Source organism: Nerophis ophidion, linkage group LG08, assembly GCF_033978795.1.
Source record: "Nerophis ophidion isolate RoL-2023_Sa linkage group LG08, RoL_Noph_v1.0, whole genome shotgun sequence".
Taxonomy (NCBI): Eukaryota; Metazoa; Chordata; class Actinopteri; order Syngnathiformes; family Syngnathidae; genus Nerophis; species Nerophis ophidion.
Window position 1 is genome coordinate 52,636,425 of NC_084618.1, and position 20,176 is coordinate 52,656,600.

At 40.7% G+C, this 20,176-nt stretch overlaps 1 protein-coding gene across 1 annotated transcript in view; it reads right to left on the bottom strand.

Moving 5' to 3' along the window:
- Positions 1 to 462: 462 nt before the first annotated feature.
- LOC133557921 (ras-related protein Rab-26) overlaps positions 463 to 20,176 on the bottom strand; it is a 130,024-nt gene continuing 110,310 nt past the window's right edge. Inside the window, exons 6-9 of the mRNA XM_061908883.1 lie at positions 13,794 to 13,859; positions 8,044 to 8,100; positions 4,776 to 4,852; positions 463 to 1,857 (exon numbers count right to left, since the gene is read on the bottom strand). Coding sequence (XP_061764867.1) covers positions 1,755 to 1,857; positions 4,776 to 4,852; positions 8,044 to 8,100; positions 13,794 to 13,859 — 303 coding nt within the window. The 3' untranslated portion in view covers positions 463 to 1,754. The remainder of the gene's footprint in view (positions 1,858 to 4,775; positions 4,853 to 8,043; positions 8,101 to 13,793; positions 13,860 to 20,176) is intronic.

The window sequence follows — 20,176 nt, forward strand, 5'->3', positions numbered from 1 at the left end:
CTCTTGTGACTGTGTTGGATCCATTATGGATTGAACTTTCACAGTATCATGTTAGACCCGCTCGACATCCGTTGCTTTCCTCCTCTCCAAGGTTCTCATAGTCATCATTGTCACCGACGTCCCACTGGGTGTGAATTTTTCCTTGCCCTTATGTGGGCCTACCGAGGATGTCGTAGTGGTTTGTGCAGCCCTTTGAGACACTAGTGATTTAGGGCTATACAAGTAAACATTGATTGATTGATTGATGTGTTGTCTTCATTATAATACTTATATAAGACTTTAAATTTTTTGCGGCTTCAGACCGATGACTTTTTTGTATTTCTGGTCCAATATGGCTCTTTCAACATTTTGGGTTGCAGACCCCTGTGTTACATGGTATGAAAGAGCGAAACATACAAATTAAACTCGCTGAATGATCGCCAAACACAGAATTAAACGTTTTCGACTGAATAAGAATACAGGTCAATTCCAAATGTTTATTAAAGACATACTCAACTACACCACGGGCAACCAGTTGGCAAAAAAACAATGGATTACCTAAATGACTCCTTGCTAGCAGAACATGCTAGTTTAAAATGAGATTGCTTTTTTACAGTTTCCTGTGGTCCAAAAGAGAAAATTACTTGAAAATATCAAACTAATACCGAAAAATATTAAGTTGACTCCTCTAAAATGTATACAATACTATATTCACCTCGGGTCAATGTATCATTACCAAGTAATGACAAAAAACTGCCAGAAGATTACAGTGTTTCTCTTCTTAAGAACACAAAAATGCTCTTGTAATTTTTTTTTTGTGTAAATACATTTCTGTTCAGTTACAATGTGTGTAACAACGGATGACTGAGTAACGGTACATTTCTTAACTGCATATTAAGCTGAATAGACACTTAGGCTGGTTACAGAAACACTTCTAATTACAAAAAAAGCTTACATTAGTTGCATTACAGCATCTGTAAAAAATGTTCTTCAGTTTACATTTCAGTTTCTCTGGTATGACATGGAATGGTCATGTTTTTTCCTGTCAGCTTTGTATCTTTGCACTTTTATTTCAACTAGGCTTTTATAGATCACAAAACTGAGCTTGCATGTCAAATGTGCACGTCACAGCACAGAACACACTCAATGAGGGTGTGAGGGGAAACAATCACACACATTAGAACTGTGGATCGTGTGTGAACATGCATGAGTCCTGCATATACAGTAAGAGCCTGTTTTACATTCACAGTAGCAGAGGGATATTAAACTTGAGAGAGACAATGTTCAGAACAGGCCAAATGTTTGGACACACCTCATTTCAATGTGTTTTCTTTATTTTCACGACTATTTACATTGTAGATTGTCACTGAAGGCATCAGAACTATGACTCCTGTGAGGTGAAAACCATTTCAGGTAACTACCTCTTGAAGCTCATCCAGAGAATGCCAAGAGTGCACAAAGCAGTAATCAGAGCAAAGGGTGGCTATTTTGAAGAAACTAGAATATAAGACATGTTTTCAGTTATTTCACCTTTTTTTGTTAAGTACATAACTCCACATGTGTTCATTCATAGTCGTGATGCTTTCAGTGAAAATCTACAATGTAAATAGTCATGAAAATAAACAAAATGCATTGAATGTGGAGAAGGTGTGTCCAACCTTTTGGCCTGTACAATGTATAAACAATGCAAGTCTGTAATGGTGAACAGACTTAGTAGATATTAGACCGGAGTCTCTCTTTTAGGTCGACACTCACTCACACACAGACGTCATCATCTATGACCGGCAGCAGCCAGAAGTTCTCATTTCTTTGTTGACGTACTCCTGCAACTGGAACTTTGGCTCATCGGGCTCCTTCATGGTCCTGTGCTTCAGTTCTCTAACAGACAGGAGACAGCAACACTAGTCAATGCTGGCTAATCTATCAGAGCAATACATCTGGCTATAGGGATTAATGCATTTTGAGACATGTGCTTATAATCTGACATAATTGCAAATGGCTGGGTGGGAATGGACAAGGAAGGACATATCATGTTTCGATTTGCCCGGCGAGGGACAACAGAATTGTGAATATTCCAGTATACTGTTTGGCCATGGGCAGCACGGTGGTAGAGGGGTTAGTGGGTCTGCCCCGCAATACGAAGGTCCTGAGTAGTCCTGGGTTCAATCCCGGGTTCGGGATCTTTCTATGTGGAGTTTGCATGTTCTCCCCGTGACTGTGTGGGTTCCCTCCTGGTACTACGGCTTCCTCACACTTCCAAAGACATGCACCTGGGGGTAGGTTGATTGGCAACACTAAATTGGCCCTAGTGTGTGAATGTGAGTGTGAATGTTGTCTGTCTATCTGTGTTGGCCCTGTGATGAGTTGGCGACTTGTCCAGGATGTACCCCGCCTTCTGCCCGATTGTAGCTGAGATAGGCACCAGCGCCCCCCGCCACGCCAAAGGGAATAAGCGGTAGAAAGTGGATGGATGGATGGATGTTTGGCCATGTTTTATACCAGACTTTTAGCAACACACCAGCATTTTGACCTCCTAGTTTATATGTACAGTGGGGCAAAAAAGTATTTAGTCAGCCACCGATTGTGCAAGTTCTCCCACTTAAAATAATGACAGAGGTCTGTAATTTCCATCATAAGTACACTTCAACTGTGAGAGACAGAATGTGAAAAAAAAATCTAGGAATTCACATTGTAGGAATTTTAAAGCATTTATTTGTAAATTATGATGGAAAATAAGTATTTGGTCAACCATTCAAAGCTCTCACTGATGGAAGGAGGTTTTGGCTCAAAATCTCACGATACATGGCCCCATTCATCCTTTCCTTAACACGGATCAATCGTCCTGTCCCCTTAGCAGAAAAACTGCCCCAAAGCATGATGTTTCCACCCCCATGCTTCACAGTAGGTATGGTGTTCTTGGGATGCAACTCAGTATTGTTCTTCCTCCAAACACGACGAGTTGAGTGTATACCAAAAAGTTGTATTTTGGTTTTATCTGACCACATGATATTCTCCCAATCCTCTGCTGTATCATCCATGTATCCATGTTGGTATAAACTCAACTCGTCGTGTTGGAGGAAGAAGAATACTGAGTTGCATCCCAAAAACACCATACCTACTGTGAAGCATGGGGGTGGAAACATCATGCCCTAATATATATATATATATATATATATATATATATATATATATATACTATATGTGTGTGTATATATACATACACACACATATATATATATATACAGGTACATATATATACACACATATAGATATATACATATATATAAATAAATATAAATACATACTGTAACATATGTATACACACATATAAACATATATATACATACATATATATACATACATATATATATGTATATATATATATATATATATATATATATATATATATATATATATATATATATATATAGAGTGTGAATGTTGTCCGTCTATCTGTGTTGGCCCTGCGATGAGGTGACGACTTGTCCAGGGTGTACTCCGCCTTCCGCCCGATTGTAGCTGAGATAGGCGCCAGCGCCCCCCGCGACCCCAAAGGGAATAAGCGGTAGAAGATGGATGGATATATATATATATATATATATATACACACACACACATTATAATGTCTTCAAAGTGTGCAATTTTATACTAAAGTAGGGACTTTTGTCAAGGCTAGGACCAATTATTCATGTTTACATTAATATTTATGGGGAACTCTGCTTCCCTATACAAACTTTTTGGTTGGCGAACCATGTTCAATAACAATTAGGTTTGTAAGTCGAGGTTCCACTGTATATTACAATTTTATATGCAAAAATCACAAAATGTTAATCCATCTAATGAAAGAAAATAGAGCAACGCCAACTCCAACCCAATACCAGCTTTTCAACGAAGCAATTGAGAAGACATACACATACAATACTTATTAGATACAATACAAACAAGGACACCAATAATAATACAAGCAACATTATCAATAAAAATAATACAGTAATAATAATAATAACAACAATAATACTTGTTGAATGTTTTTAATCCAAAAGTTGACACTTAAAAAAGAAAACTTTCACGCAAAAAACAAAAAAAAAATATTAGATTATAAATGATTTATTATACATATTTTGTCACTTAACGCTATCTGGCTTGCATCCAAACTGTTAGGATTTCAGTTTGACTTTTCAGCATTCACACGCAATTTCTCCTGAAAATTGCATTTTTTAGTTACTATTATCAGTTATAAAACATTAAAACAGTACAGTATTTTGACTACGAACTCTGTGTATGTGCTTTTACTGCCATACATTGTATTTTTTTAAGTCTGTGCGGAATAAAATGAGTAAAACATCAATACAGTATTTGTTTACCAATACCTGTTAGAATCCTGTAATTTTTTTGGATACGTTTATGAGGATATTTAAAACATTGATAACAGATTAATAAAATCCCAGGTTGATTACATTTTTTTAATAGATTTTAATAATATAATTTTTTGCCATAGCTTAGAGAAAAAGCTGCCACGAAAGTAGGCATTTTAATGCACAAGCCCAGAAAAATCCCGACAAATCCTGGAGGGACCGATTTAAAAAAAAGATTGATATCGGGAACACACTTGGCTCAAGTAAATATTTGTTCTTCATTTCACGGCAGATGTCATGTGTTGATGCAGGAAGTGAACACAGAAACAAGCTGCCACCTTAATCCAGCAATGTGGCAGCTTGAAACAACAATAACGCATGATTGTGTCACTTCTTCTGTTACTAATCTGGAATGGGTCCGTGTGGTTATGGTTGACTCACTTTGCCACAGCTGTGAAGGCCAGCTCGACATTCATTCCAGACCTGGCACTCGTCTCCATGAAGGGCACTCCAAACTCCTGCACAGGAGAACATGGAGACGGTACAGTGTGTGGAACCTTGTACTGCATATCCTAGATATTTGACATACACACTTAGTGACCAAAGACAGTCAGTACAAACAGATGCAAAACAACTAGCAACGCATGGTTGTGGATAACCATTACGTAGCGTATTTTCCGGACTATAAACTGCACTGCTGTACAAGCCGCAACCGCTGAATTTTAGAAGGAAAAAAAAAGTTAATATACACTATATTGCCAAAAGTATTTGGCCACCCATCCAAATAATAAGAATCAGGTGTCTTAATCACTTGGCCCGGTGTATAAAATCAAGCACTTAGCCTTGGAGACTGTTTCTACAAACATTTGTGAAAGAATAGGCCGCGCTCAGTGATTTCTAGCGTGGAACTGTCTTAGGGTGCCACCTGTGCAACAAATACAGTCGTGAAATTTCCTCGCTCTTCAATGTTTCAAAGTCAACTTTGTTATAGGAAAAGTGAAAAGTTTGGGAACAACAGGAACTCAGCCACCAAGTGGTAGGCCACGTAAACTGACAGAGAAGGGTCAGCGGATGCTAAAGCGCATAGTGCAAAGACTTTCTGCACAGTCAGTTGCTACAGAGCTCTAAACTTCACGTGACCTTCCAATTAGCCCACGTACAGTGTGCAGAGAGCTTCATAGAATGGGTTTCCATGGCCGTGCGGCTGCATCTAAGCCACACATCACCAAGTCCATTGCAAAGCGTCGGATGCAGTGGTGTAAAGTACGTCGTCATTGGACTCTAGAGGAGTGGAGACACCTTCTCTGGACTGATGATTGACGCCTTTTCATCTGGCAATCTAATGGGAGGATGGGTTTGGATGTTGCCAGGAGAACACTACATTTGGTGGAGGAGGAATTATGGCATGCACCTGGGGATAGGTTGATTGGCAACATTAAATTGGGCCTAGTGTGTGAATGTGAGTGTGAATGTTGTCTGTCTATCTGTGTTGGCCCTGCGATGAGGTGGCGACTTGTCCAGGGTGTACCCCACCTTCCGCCCGATTGTAGCTGAGATAGGCGCCTGCGCCCCCCCGTGACCCCAAAAGGGAATAAGCGGAAGAAAATGGATGGATGGGTTGTTTTTTTAGGAGTTGGCCTTGGCCCCCTAGTTCCAGTGGAAGGAACTTCGAATGCTCAAGCATACCAAAACATTTTGGAAAATTCAAGGGATGGCACTTCAACTTCATATTTGAGTAAAGGCAGGTGGCCAAATACTTTTGCCAATATAGTGTATTAGTCGCACCGGACTATAATCTGCAAGTATGAGAAATTTAGATAGGAATATTTTGTAAAAGGTTATTTACATAGTGTACCTTTTTTTTTTTTTTTTTTTTTTTTTAAAGGTGCTTGTAACACGGTAGTTCATTGATGGTTTATTCATCCTTTATGAGATGATTAAGATATTCTCAGTTTTTAATATGTGCCAAGACAGCTGAAATAGGTTCCAGCACCCCCTGCGACCCCGAAAGGGACAAGCGGTGGGAAATGAATAGATGGATGGTTGTTTATGAGGATTATTTTTCCTTGTACTTTGTAAACACTTACATTTTAAATGGTTTCCGAAAGTGGATAATTTTAGTGCATTGTTAAATTTCATTGCTTAATCCATTCCATAATTTAGCTGACTACGAAGAAAAATCTATAGGTTAGCCGCACCTTTGTAAAAGCCTCAGGGTTCAAAGCTTGGGAAAAAAGTAGCGGCTTCAAGATGCAGATGCACTGTATTTTAAATTGACGCAGTGCATAGAATTGGCTACTTTTGGAATTCCACCAAAGTATCAAAAAATTAAGCAGACCTTTAGGGATAGTATTACTTTTGCATCATTGATAGCTAGTAGAAGGATTTAATTGGAGTGGAAATCACAGTCTGTCCCCAAGGCCTCCCTATGGTTTAAGGACTTCATGTTTTTCTTAGATTAAGAGAAAATTAAATATAATCTGAGAGGTACACCAAAACAATTTGACATGACCTGGGGCTGCATAATTAGTTAAAAAAACAAAATAAAGACATTATAGGATAAATGTGACACTCACTGTTGACAATGAACCTTTCCACTTATCTCAACTCTTTTTTCTTTGTTGCTTTTGTTTTTATTCAGTGACACTTCTCTGTATGTTTGTGATTTTTATTTTTGTCGTTACTTTTTTTCTTTAGTCAGTACGTGTGATTCTTTATCTGCCTGTGGTGAAGAGAAAGGACAGGTGGTGGGAGGGGCTGTTATTATTTTACTTTTATTTATTTATTTTTTTGTCTTTTGTATTTTTTTGGGGGGGAGGGAGACAAAAAAATTTAAATAAAGGTAACACTTTAATACGAGGAACATATTCTAAGTAACAAAGACTTAATTTAGAGTTATTTGGACACTAGGGGAAAATATTCTATGTAACAAAGACTTAATTTAGAGTTATTTGGTTAGGGTTAAGGTTATCTGCTTAGGGTTAGGGCTGGTTGTATAATAAGGCCATGCAGAAGAAGGCATTAATAAGTACTTAATAATGACTAATTAAAAGCCAATATGTTACTAGTGTGCATGTTAATAAGCAACTAATTAATGCTGAATATGTTCTCCATACTTAAGTGTCACCAAAATGAATAAAGTTAAAAAAAAAAGTTTATAGCTTATGGTCCGGAAAATACAGTATTTTCTTTTTTTCTTTCTTTTTTTTAATATACACATTATAATTTATTTGGTTATTGTGCTTGTAGTTGACATTGTACCTTACATGAGTGTTTCTAAAATTAATTTTGCCTTGTTTGGTTGCATAAAAGGGGAACAATATATATAAAAAAACACCAATCACTATGATGTGTTTCTGCTCTACAACCACATTACTAACATGCAATTCCTGGGTTATTATGTAGTAGATATCTATGAATTTATTATTAGAAGTAATCTTGCTATGTGTCATCCCTCCTTGACAGCTGAGCCAATGCTGCACCCTTCCTTTGCATGTATGTTCACATTTATTCTAATACACCTCTCAGAGCTCATTTAGGTGAAATGGCCTGGAAAATGAAGTCAGAAATCAACCATGCAAACAAAACAACACTGCGAGCCCCCATTAACACATAACTCCGCACAGCAATCAAGTGCTGGGAAACGTGCGTCCCCCTGTGAAATGCGCCACGCTGCATGAGCATATTTTTATAGTAACGGAATATTCACCTTTGCCAGCTTCTCTCCTTCCTCTCTCTTCACTACCCTGTCGTGGGTGTAGTCTGCCTGCAAGAAAGTACACCTGTTATCAAGTTAGTGACAAACATCACATAGAATGAAACATGGGGCTGCTCCATTTTTTCTACTGCTGCTCTTGTAGGAAAATTATTATTTTTGGATGCAAGAGGCCTTCTTTTGGCTCCTTATCCATGTTGGTGTTTATCCTGAAGACACGACAGACACCGAGCCAACAAACGTGCAAAATGCAACATTCCAGGGGCGTCGAAGTGGGTACGTTGTACCAGGGCCTCAAGCAGACGGGGCCTCTAGGCTTTTGTAAAGTTGTAAGATTTTTTTTTCAGTCATTTTAATGTATAAGTTATAAAAAGCAGTGTCATAAATGTTAATATAACATAAATATAGCTGTGAAAGTTAAATATTAAGTTTGCTTGAATACAATTAAGAATGTCTAAGACTGCCAACTACACCACCGTTTTAAAAATACAAAATGGTTCCACCTGGGTAGCGGCATACAGAGCATGGAACACTTTCCGTAACATAGACGTCGTAACTTCATCAAAGCTCACGTTTAAGCATTCACACACAGCACCGACATTTTGGAACAAGGATGAAGTAACAAAAGTAAGGTAAAACTGTACTACATCTATTTGTGGCAGCTTCGGAGAAAGTTATGGATACGTTTTAAGTCAATGAACGTTACTGTGGTGCGTTCAAAGACCCTCGTCTAAAGTTAGAAACGGAGGTGTCTCTAGTTTTTAAAGACAGGAAAAACTTATATGTTGTAATATACTGTCGCATCACATTGCGTCCCCTCTGATAGTGTCTTGTTTGATGTGTAGTTCTTCTATGGGGTTGGTGGCGCTACATTTGTAATTCTCTTTCAAAACACTAAGAGGCAGTGTCGTTGACTACATGTTTACCTCTTGTGATGAGTAAAAGACAACCACAACATTGACTTCTTCGTTGACACTGGAACTAATCATTCAGAATCATCAGTTTATGTATAATGGAAGTTTTACTAATAAACCAGAATAAAATACCTTTGTGAAGATAAAATGTGCAACTTGTGAACAAGTCGTGGAAGTGGGCGCTGTTTTTATTTGCAACGCTATATGCAATTCAGCCGTTTGGGACATGGGACAAGAGAGAGCTCTCATGTAATTGAAAAAGAACAAAATTGTTAAATAATTAATGTAAGTTAACGACATACTGGTGCATACATGTGCTATTGGTGTTCAGAGTTCCCGCGAACATAACGTGCTTCAAAGATAATTGACGAGTAAGTGTTGTGTGTGAGAGAAAAAGTGTGAACAAGAAAGAAAACGTGTCGGAATTGAACCTGTTGTTAACACAAGAATCGCAATAAAAGTTAAAAGGAGTGACGTTTTTGTGACTTCTGTTAGACGAACAACAGAATAATACAATTAGCAATAATAATAGTAACAATAATAATAGTTTTTAGAACACACTGAGATATAAAATACACAATATCAGTTTCCCTGCAAATGTTTAATCATTGTTGGTATATTTCTTACAATAATATGTGCATTTCAAACACAAAGTCTGCTTTCCTCTCCTCGGGGACACTCCTCTTCAAAAGCTGACCAATCACAGTTCTGCGGTCTTCATCGCCACTGACACAAAGCTAGGATTTTTGGGAGGTGCGTGCAAGATTTGCGGAAACGGACGCAGTGAGAGGGGACAAGATAGCGTCGCTTTAGCAAGTTAGTTAAACCAGGCTGAACTCCTATGAGAAGCACGAGTAAGAATTCAATGTGAATCAGCTAATCTCTACTTTATATTCTGAAGTAAAGAAAAACTTGACAGACATATACTTATATTTGAGTAAATAATGACAGGTCATTTCATTATTTAATTTCAAATTGTGGCCAATTTTTATTATGAATTTGTCAGTACTTTTTTCGTAAAAAAAATAATGAATAAAATATTTAACAAAACTAAATTTATTTAGGGGTTCACCTGGATATGTTTCCTGACCAGTGGTTCTAAAACTTTTGACCAACATTAAAATACAATAGCGCAGCAGGCCTACGCATTCATTAAAACAAGGGAGAGGTTTTATATAAAATTTATATTTAGTCGTGAGTTCAAAACCTGGTCAAAAACTATGAAAAATGGGACCCGTTAGCTCCCTGATTGGCACTCAGCATTGAGGGTTGGAATAGGGCGTCAAATCACCAAAATTATTCCCGAGCGTGGCCACCGCTGCTGCTCACTTCTCCCCTCGCCTCCCAGAGGGTGGAACAAGGGGATGGGTCAAATGCAGAGGGTAATTTCACCACACCTAGTGTGTGTGTGTGTGTGTGTGTGTGTGTGTGTGTGTGTGACTATCAGTGGTACTTATTTAATATGTTTGGTCACTGTAACACATACAGTTTGAACAGTAACACTTGTGTTTAAAAATATAATTAAGTAATTCTTTGGCATACCATTAGGTGGAACCCGCGTACCAGTAGTGTACACGTACCACAGTTTGACAATCCCGGCACTAGGTATATTATTCCCTTCGTTAAAAAGTCAAAACCTAATGTTTTACATATGTTTTAAAAAGCTGATTTCAACCAAATCCATGCAATAATTAGTTTTTGTAATGGAAGTAAACATACTAAGTGTGTGTGTGTTCGGAGCAGCAACATTTGGCTTGTGGGTGGGATGGTGGCCCTTTAAGAGTCTTGTGTATAGGGGCCCACAATCAGGTGCTACGTCCCTGGGTACAGCTGCCACTGTCATATAGATTAAGATATGTCAGTACAGTGGGTAAAAAAAAAGAGGGCTGAAATGCTTTATAGAACTGAGAACTACAGTGCTGGGTTGTAAATCTCAGTTTGCCAATATGAGCAGCTCTCTTACATTGCACACTCACACTGAGTTATTGGTCTTATAATAAATAGAAATTTAATGGAGATGTGAAGCAACGTGGCCCAAAACAAGATTTTGTTTGATTCCCCATTTTGTTCTTTAATATTACTCATCTCGGGCCCGTAACGCTGACTGCAGCCTATTGAGGATTGTAATAAAGTTGTCCATCGCCACATCGCGCTTCTGAGTTTGCGGCTTGGAAGGCTGACTATGTGGGTGTGATTTCATGTCAAGAGGTCTATGTTAATGTTAAAAACTGTAAATAGAAAGTTGTAAACATGCTGTTTATCCGCTAGCTATAAAAATCTTTAGCAAAAATATATTTACCACAGCCAGGCCCAGAACAGGTTAACAGCGATAAACAAAGGATTACTGTTTATTCATAGAAACAGGGGGAAAGAATACTGTCTGGATCTATATCATTTTCTAAACCCTGGTTTTTGTGTTCTTTGTTGCAGAAGTTTTTCAGTTCCATGTTTTCTAGTTCAACAATGTTGTTTCATTAAAGTGTGTGTGAATTTAAATATATTATATATAGACAATATATAGCAGCAACCACTGAATTGAATTATATTATATATATTATTGTATTATATATTATATAAATATATTGTATATGTATAGGGGTGGGACCTAATAAGTTTACTTCTTCCCACTCCCTTTTGAGCCAATCTTGACATCTACAAAAGATTAGTCACATGTAATGTTTTCAATGTATGTGTAAAATAATGTATCTATATATTTCTTTTGTATTTTATGTAATTCTCTTGTTTTGCTTGCATGGCTCAAAATAAACCATTCATTCATTCATTCATTCATTCAATCTCTATAACTGTAAGTGGATGCGTTCCTTAATCTGTCTTCTTGTGGTCCATGGAACATAGTAGTGTTGGTGTTGAATTGAGGTGTTTGTTTTCTGTCAGACTCCATTATCATTGTTGTTGTGGAAGCAGTGTCAACTTTAATATTTGTCCTGGTCCTTGATGTCATGGACAACAAGTACTCTTGCTTCTGGACCTCCATTCAGCTTGATGTAGATTTTACAGTTTAGGCTCCAATTTCCCTGCTTTCTTGGCGATTTCAGCATTGCGTTTTTGTGAGATGCTCATTCACGTACAAATTTGTTCCCTTCAGCTTCTTTCCCTGTTTCAGCAGTGCCATTTTAGATTTTCTGTATAAGAGTTTTATGAGGATGACTGGAGTGGTGTTGTTGTTTCTTTCGTTGAGTGGGATGCATATTTCGATGGTATTAATATCGATTTAAATTTCCTTTGATTGCAGAAAGTTGACCACTTGCTGATCTGATGAAGCAGCATCTATTTCATCTGGTTCTCCTCCATTATTCACAGCCTTCGCGTGGAATCTTGGTTTAATTTGGTGCCCTGTCCTGATGATATCTTTCATTCGTTTATCCTGATCCATTTCATCTATGATATTCCTCAGCATGTTGTTGTCTCGTTTCACAGCAAAAACTTCTTCTTGAAGAGTCCTTATTTCTTAATGCATTTCCTGAAAGTCATTCCATCCATCCATCCATTTTTTACCGCTTATTCCCTTTTGGGGTCGCGGGGGGGGGGGGGCTGGCGCCTATCTCAGCTACAATTGTGCGGAAGGCGGTGTACACCCTGGACAAGTCGCCACCTCATCGCAGGGCCCTGAAAGTCCTTCCTTATGTTGTTATTCTGAGTTTGCAGACTTTCTATATATTCCTGCAGACGTCTGAGATCTTCTTTGTATTCTGTTGTTGCTTTTCTCTGATCTTCTTTAAGTTCTCTTTTTACTCTTTCCAGGTCTGCTCTGTGTTCTAATCTCACTCTTTCGATGTCTTTTGATTGATTGCTTGATTGAAACTTTTATTAGTAGATTGCACAGTACAGTACATATTCCGTACAATTGACCACTAAATAGCAACACCCAAATAAGTTTTTCAACTAGTTTAAGTCAGGGTCCACATTAATCAATTCATGGTAGATAATAGTCATTGACTATTTTTTTTTAGCATCAAGTCTTGCTTCCTTTAATGTCCTGTGCCCATTATCAAATCGTGCTTCCCCACATGTACTGTGTCCAGAGAGGCATTTGATTCAGATGACACCAAAGGTTTTAGGATTGAAGTTTTTATTTTAGATTTTGACATCGCAGCAGCTCGCTAACGGCAGTTGCTTCTTTAGCGACCTGCGGCACTTTTAACCATTCAGAAATCAACTTGAGGTTTCAGCCTGTCAATTTATATTACTCTGTGTCGTCGGAAGCACTTTAAAACAGCTTCAAACTCTCACCGTACCTTGTGGTTGCTAGGCAACCACTTTGAATTGCGGTGGGGGCGGCGTTGGCTTGAGGCTAACAGCTCTTCCAACTCGCCTTATTTCAGTAAAACAATGGCTTTCACCAGACCAAAATCAGTTTGTAGATTCCGGGTGAACTCTCCTGTGGCTTTGATCACAAATCAGTGGTCAAAAGTCTACCAATGTCTAAAAAACCCCGCTAGCAAAAGCGGAGCCTTTATTCTTTGCGTTTTCTCCTATTGACTGGAAAGTAGTGATTATATCTATGGGCTTTCGAGTAGACACGTCTGCGATGCTGCTTAATTGTACTAAAAATATTACAAAGGACATGTTGAATCACTGCTGAATAAAAGTTTAGCTGAAACAGCCCTAAACAACCGCAAATAGTGTTTATGCCAGGGGCGAGCCATGTGTGGAACATGTACATTTCTGGGCACTTAGGGGCCTTCAAACAAAGTAAGAACCCTTAAGATATCTGATTTATTAATCCATTTTGTATCCTTCCGTCATGACGCCTACCCCTTCTCTCTGACCCCATCGTTCAGTCAGTCATTCTTCAATACAAGGTCTCACCTTGTTGCCTAGCAGCATGATGACTACGTCCTGCTGGGCGTACTCATGGATCTCTGTCAACCATGCCTGCAGAAAGATGGGATGTGGAGGTGAAAGTGAAATAGGGAAAAGGAGAAGGGTGATGAAGACAGGTGGACACAGAAGTTGGAAGAGGATGACAAAATCAATCACAATTAGTGTTTGTATGAAATACATACTGGACCCCTTACTTTCCTGTTCAGATAGTTAGATGTCTGGCCCTGGTGTATTTGTGTCCACATCTAGAAAGCTGAATACAACATCATGGAACATCCAAAGCAAACTAAGGGGAATAGTTTCCATGTTCTTGCCTTATGTGTGACAAACAAATAATGCTAACACTCCAAGGCATCTCCATTCCATAAATAAATTAAACATTTGAAACCTTCATTCACATGAAAAACTTTTACAATACTGGAACTCCCAGAGGGCCAAAGTTGGTGTCCTACTTTCATTTTTCCACTTTGTCCGGTTGATTATGGAAATAATCTCAGTGATGGTAATAGCCTCCACTCAATGCCCTCTGAGAGACACACAACGTGTGATTCAATCGTAATCCAATCAGACGACTCAGCAGTACACAGTCAAACATTCTGAAAGGTAGTCTATTCTTCCAGTAAATTAATGTTAGGATATATTGATGACAGTAAATAACAATGAATTTAGGAGGATTTAACAGACCTATTTTCACAGCAGTGTGAAGGATAGTTAATTGGTCTAAAATCTTTCTCTAACCTGGAAAAAAAGAGTGTGAAGATTTAATGAAAACCAGAGCTCAGGCAACATTTAAATACAGTAAGCCTTCCGGAGGTTTAAAGAGAAGCTGGACTTTTTTTTGTAATATTATCTATAATTTACAATCCTATTGTAAGACAAGAGCACATATGTTTTTCTTGTTTTTATGCATTTTAACTAATGAATGAATGTGATCAAAAGTCCGCTTACAAAGGAGCCACTGTCACACCTATGGTTCATGTTTTGTTTTGGTCATGCTATGTTTAGTTTTTTGGACATTTAGTTTTGTTTTGCATTTCTTTGTTTGTTTCCATGCCAACGTATTAGTTCTCACCTCATTCACGCCCTCGATTATCTGCTTCATGCCTTGCAATGCTGTCCATTTTGTCCACGTAAGTTTTTGTTATTCATGCCACTGCGCAAGTGTTTTTGTTTCATGTTTATAGTTTATAGCCTTTGTGCTAATCTTTTGTTTCATAGCCCAGTTTTTTGTACCGCCATTGTGCGCGCTTTTTGTTGGTTCCTGTTTTTAGTTTAAGTGTTAAAATAAATATGTCTTTACCTTCATGCCGTTTCCACTCCATTCGCTTTGCACCTCGGGAAAACAAACCAAGACCAAGTCCAAGCCTGACAGAATGTTGCCAGCAGCAAAACGTTTCCCCTGCAAGCGTCTTGGAGTCCAAGGAAGAAGGAAGTTGGGAGTGGACAGGACGGGTCGCCCCCGCAAGCTCCTCCCCCTCCGGGCGGAAATAGGCTGCAACCTGCCTGGTTTCTCCAGGATGACATCACGTCGTCGCCGGAGGATGACATCACAGATGAAGATTTTTTTTTCCTCAAATCTCTTTTCTGCCAGCCGCTCCCAAGTACAGACTCCATGTGCATAACAAAACATTACCAAAACATGTTTTTGAACACTTTATCAAAACAGTCACAGCCATCTGATTTTCATGCCCTGCCCCCCAGGACTCAAGCCCCACCCAAGTCACAAGAATTTTTTTTTTCTTCACCCACGCAGACCAAGAACAATAAAGAAAGACTTTGTGGACAGTTTAAAGGGGAGGATTCTTCCCCCCTCCTCACCTCCCTCCACCCACCCCAAAATACTTTTCCAGATCGCGGTGAGCGCGTCTGGGAGCCGCTCCTTGAGGCGGGGGGCTGGGGGTGGTTCGGTTGGTTCTGCCCAGTGCAATGCCAAGCCACAGCGACCAGCACGTCCACCACCTCCAGTTCTTCAACCTGCCAAGCCACAGCGGCCAACACGGCCACCTCCACCAGTCTTTCGGCCTGCTAACTGCTAAGCCGCAGCTTCCAGCGAGGCCACCTGCATCAAGTCCAAGACCAAGTCCAGCACCAAGTCCAAGACCAAGTCCAGCACCAAGTCCAAGACCAAATCCGATGCTAGCACCAAGTCAATGGCTAGCTCCACGTCCACGTCAAAGTCCACGTCCAAGTCCAAGTCAACTTCCAAGTCCACGTCAACCTCCAGGTCCAAGTCCACGTCAACCTCCAAGTCCAAGTGCACGTCCACGTCCAAGTCCACCTCAAAGTCAAAGCCAACGCCAGTGCCTGCTCCAAGACGCCAAGTGCCCCCAGTGCCTGCTCCAAGACGCCAAGCGCCGCCAGTGCCTGCTCCAAGACGCCAAGCGCCGCCAGTGCCTGCTCCAAGACGCCAAGCGCCGCCAGTGCCTGCTCCACGTCGCCAAGCGCCGCCAGTGGCAGCTCCACGTCGCCGAACGCCGCCAGTGGCAGCTCCACGTCGACAAGCGCCGCCAGTGGCAGCGCTACGTCGCCAAGCGCCGCCAGTGGCAGCTCCACGTCGCCAAGCGCCGCCAGTGGCAGCGCCACGTCGCCAAGCGCCGCCAGTGGCAGCGCCACGTCGCCAAGCGCCGCCAGTGGCAGCTCCACGTCGCCAAGCGCCGCCAGTGGCAGCTCCACGTCGCCAAGCGCCGCCAGTGGCAGCGCCGCCAGTGGCAGCGCCACGTCGCCAAGCGCCGCCAGTGGCAGCGCCACGTCGCCAAGCGCCGCCAGTGGCAGCGCCGCCAGTGGCAGCTCCACGTCGCCAAGCGCCGCCAGTGGCAGCTCCACGTCGCCGAACGCCGCCAGTGGCAGCTCCACGTCGACAAGCGCCGCCAGTGGCAGCTCCACGTCGCCAAGCGCCGCCAGTGGCAACTCCACGTCGCCAAGCGCCGCCAGTGGCAGCTCCACATCGCCAAGCGCCGCCAGTGGCAGCTCCACGTCGCCAAGCGCCGCCAGTGGAAATTCCACGTCGCCAAGAGCCGCCAGTGGCAGCTCCACGTCGACCGCCAAGCCCAAGCCGACCGCCAAGCCCAAGCCCAAGTCGACCGCCAAGCCCAAGTCGACCGCCAAGCCCAAGCCCGAGCCCACGCCGACCGCCAAGCCCTAGCCCACGCCGAGCTTCATCGCCTGCCACGACGACGACGCGTCCGCCTCCTTGTCAGCCACGGATGTGGCAGCTACGTGGGCGTCCACCACGCCAGGGATGCCGACCTCCTCGTCGGTCACGGTTGTGGCCACTACGTGGTCGTCCGCCACGCCAAGGGGGTCGGCCAAGGATATGGACGTTCCCGGGTCGCCCACCTCGGTCCTCCACGCGTCGCCGCCACCTGACTCTGCCCCGTTGGATACGGGGACACATGGTCTGGCGACCCACCGCCATGTCCCCCTCCCGCCCTCCCATGACTCTCGATCACAGTTTTGTTTTGTTTTTTATTTTTTTTGGGACATCTGGGAGCTGTCCTTGACGGGGGAGCTCTGTCACGCCTATGGTTCATGTTTTGTTTTGGTCATGCTATGTTTAGATTTTTGGATATTTAGTTTTGTTTTGCATTTCTTTGTTTGTTTCCATGCCAACGTATTAGTTCTCACCTCATTCACGCCCTCGATTATCTGCTTCATGCCTTGCAATGCTGTCCATGTAAGTTTTTGTTATTCATGCCACTGCGCAAGTGTTTTTATTTCATGTTTGTAGTTTATAGCCTTTGTGCTAGTCTTTTGTTTCATAGCCCAGTTTTTTGTACCGCCATTGTTCGCGCTTTTTGTTGGTTCCTGTTTTTAGTTTTAGTGTTAAAATAAATATGTCTTTACCTTCACGCCGTTTCCACTCCATTCGCTTTGCACCTCGGGAAAACAAACCAAGACCAAGTCCAAGCCTGACAGCCACAGGGAGTCGCTCTATTCTTTCTATAAAGCATTTAAAAAAAAAAACATCCAAACACCATCATCGTTTTATCTACATGTTAAATAAATAAATGATAAATGGGTTGTACTTGTATAGCGCTTTTCTACCTTCAAGGTACTCAAAGCGCTTTGACACTACTTCCACATTTACCCATTCACACACACATTCACACACTGATGGAGGGAGCTGCCATGCAAGGCGCCAACCAGCACCCATCAGGAGCAAGGGTGAAGTGTCTTGCTCAGGACACAACGGACATGACGAGGTTGGTACTAGGTGGGATTTGAACCAGTGACCCTTGGGTTGCGCACGGCCACTCTCCCACTGCGCCACGCCGTCCCTTAAAGTGTTTGTGTAATGTAGTTAAAGGCACATTCATAATAACATGTAATATTTGCCTATTTCGCTAAGCATATGGCGGTGCATAATTTCACTCAATTCATTAGTTTTTTAATGAAGTGAATTTTTGTTCGACACCATCACTGGTTATTACTTACTGTGGAGGTAAAAACAAAAATGCATTACAACTGTTTCAACAAGTACAATTTATCCAGAAAGTTACATAAGTAAATATAACAAAGTAAATGCTCTCCGTTATTACGTTTTTAAAGGTAAAAAAATATACTTCAAATAATCAAAGTACTATTTTACTACATTTAATATGTTGTTGTTTACTAAATGTGTACAATATGTGTTGTTTTATAATTATTTGGTTCAAAATTGCATTCAAAGCTACAAGATGATTAACTACATAGGTTTACAAAAAATATATAAAAAATGAGAGTTTAGGTTTGTGGAGGGGGACGTGGCCTGCGGGCCTGCAGCGGAGCGTGGTGTGCCAGGACCGGCCTTGAAATCAGCGACAGGTGCGTAGATGGCCCACCTGGGCCTGGTTATCTTATCATCTGTCGCTCTGTTATAAAGCAGCAGCCAGGAGGAGAGATGTGGTTGAGTGGGACTTGGAGCTAGAGCCAGAGCAGAGTGAGAGGGGAAACGACAATTGCTGAAAAGCACCCAAGAGACATGTAGAGAAAATAAACCTCTGATGTGAACCTGAATCCTGCTCTCATGTCGGTGATTGGTGTCTTGGAGAATCCACGGGGGCGCAACCTCCTTAAAGTTTTTGGTTGATTTAAGATCCAATGTGTTAATAATGCAAAAAATAAATAAAATATGTGGCCCAAATATTAATAAAAAGGCAATATAATAGTTTTTAAAATAAAAATGCTAAAAACTACCCGACACTTCAAAGGATTAACTTAGAATTAGATTTAAGGATTGTAACATAACAAGGGGGAACTGCCCTTTTTCTGGAATTTTGCCCATAATTCACAATCCCTGAAGACAAGAAGACGTGTCTTTTTTAATGCATTCTAACTTGTAAATAAACGTAAATAAAAGTCTGCTAACAAAGAAACCGTGACGTCAAAGCGTTTATTCCGATCATAAAACCTAATAAATAACCATCCAAAAAGCGCCAACAATACTCAATTTACATTTCGTGACCTGAATATTAACTCAGTATTAGTGTGATAGTTATTATATGTGCTAACATTAAGAACCTACATTTAGCAGCTCAGTGATCAGAGAGTCAACTTTCTAATGCTGCTGTTTTAAAATCTTCAGCTGGTGAGCTGTTTTTTCGCCTCGGGGTTCGTGAAAATTAATTCTCGATTATAAATCATGACTCTCACCTGGATAGTAAAAGTTTGTGGAAAAAATGCAAGAAGTTGTGGTAAACTTTGACGGTAAACGTAGACCGGAAAATGCCAAAGAAAGACCCGAAAAGGCGCTTGATTCCACCTCCACCCCCTTTTTTCCCGAGGATTATGAGTCGTTCTTCATTTAAACGGGAAATGAGAATACATCACCAGTCAAAATCCCAGTGAGAGCAGGCATCGTACAGTAAGTGATGTTTAATTATGTTTGTTGGTTCTCAGGAAGTGTGTCAGGATTATTAGTAGAAGTTATTGGTAAAGGGAAAAGTGAACGTTGTGAAATAAAGCTTAAAATTTGCAAAATATGAAAATATTACATTTTAATTAGTTGCTACATTACATATATACAGTCGTTGTCAAAAGTTTACATACACCTGTAAAGAACATATGGCTGTCTTGAGTTTCCAATAATTTTTACAACTCTTATTTTTTGTGATGGATAGATTGAAGCACATTCTTGTTGGTCACAAAAACATTCATGAAGTTTGGTTATTTTATGAATTTATTATGGATTTACTAAAAATGTGACCAAATCTGGTGGGTTAAAAGTATACATACAGCAATGTTAATATTTGGTTACATGTCCCTTGGCGAGTTTAACTGCAATAAGGCGCTTTTGGTAGCCATCCACAAGCTTCTGGTTGAATTTTTGACCACTCCTCTTGACAAAACTGGTGCAGTTCAGCTAAATTTCTTGGTTTTCTGACAGGGAC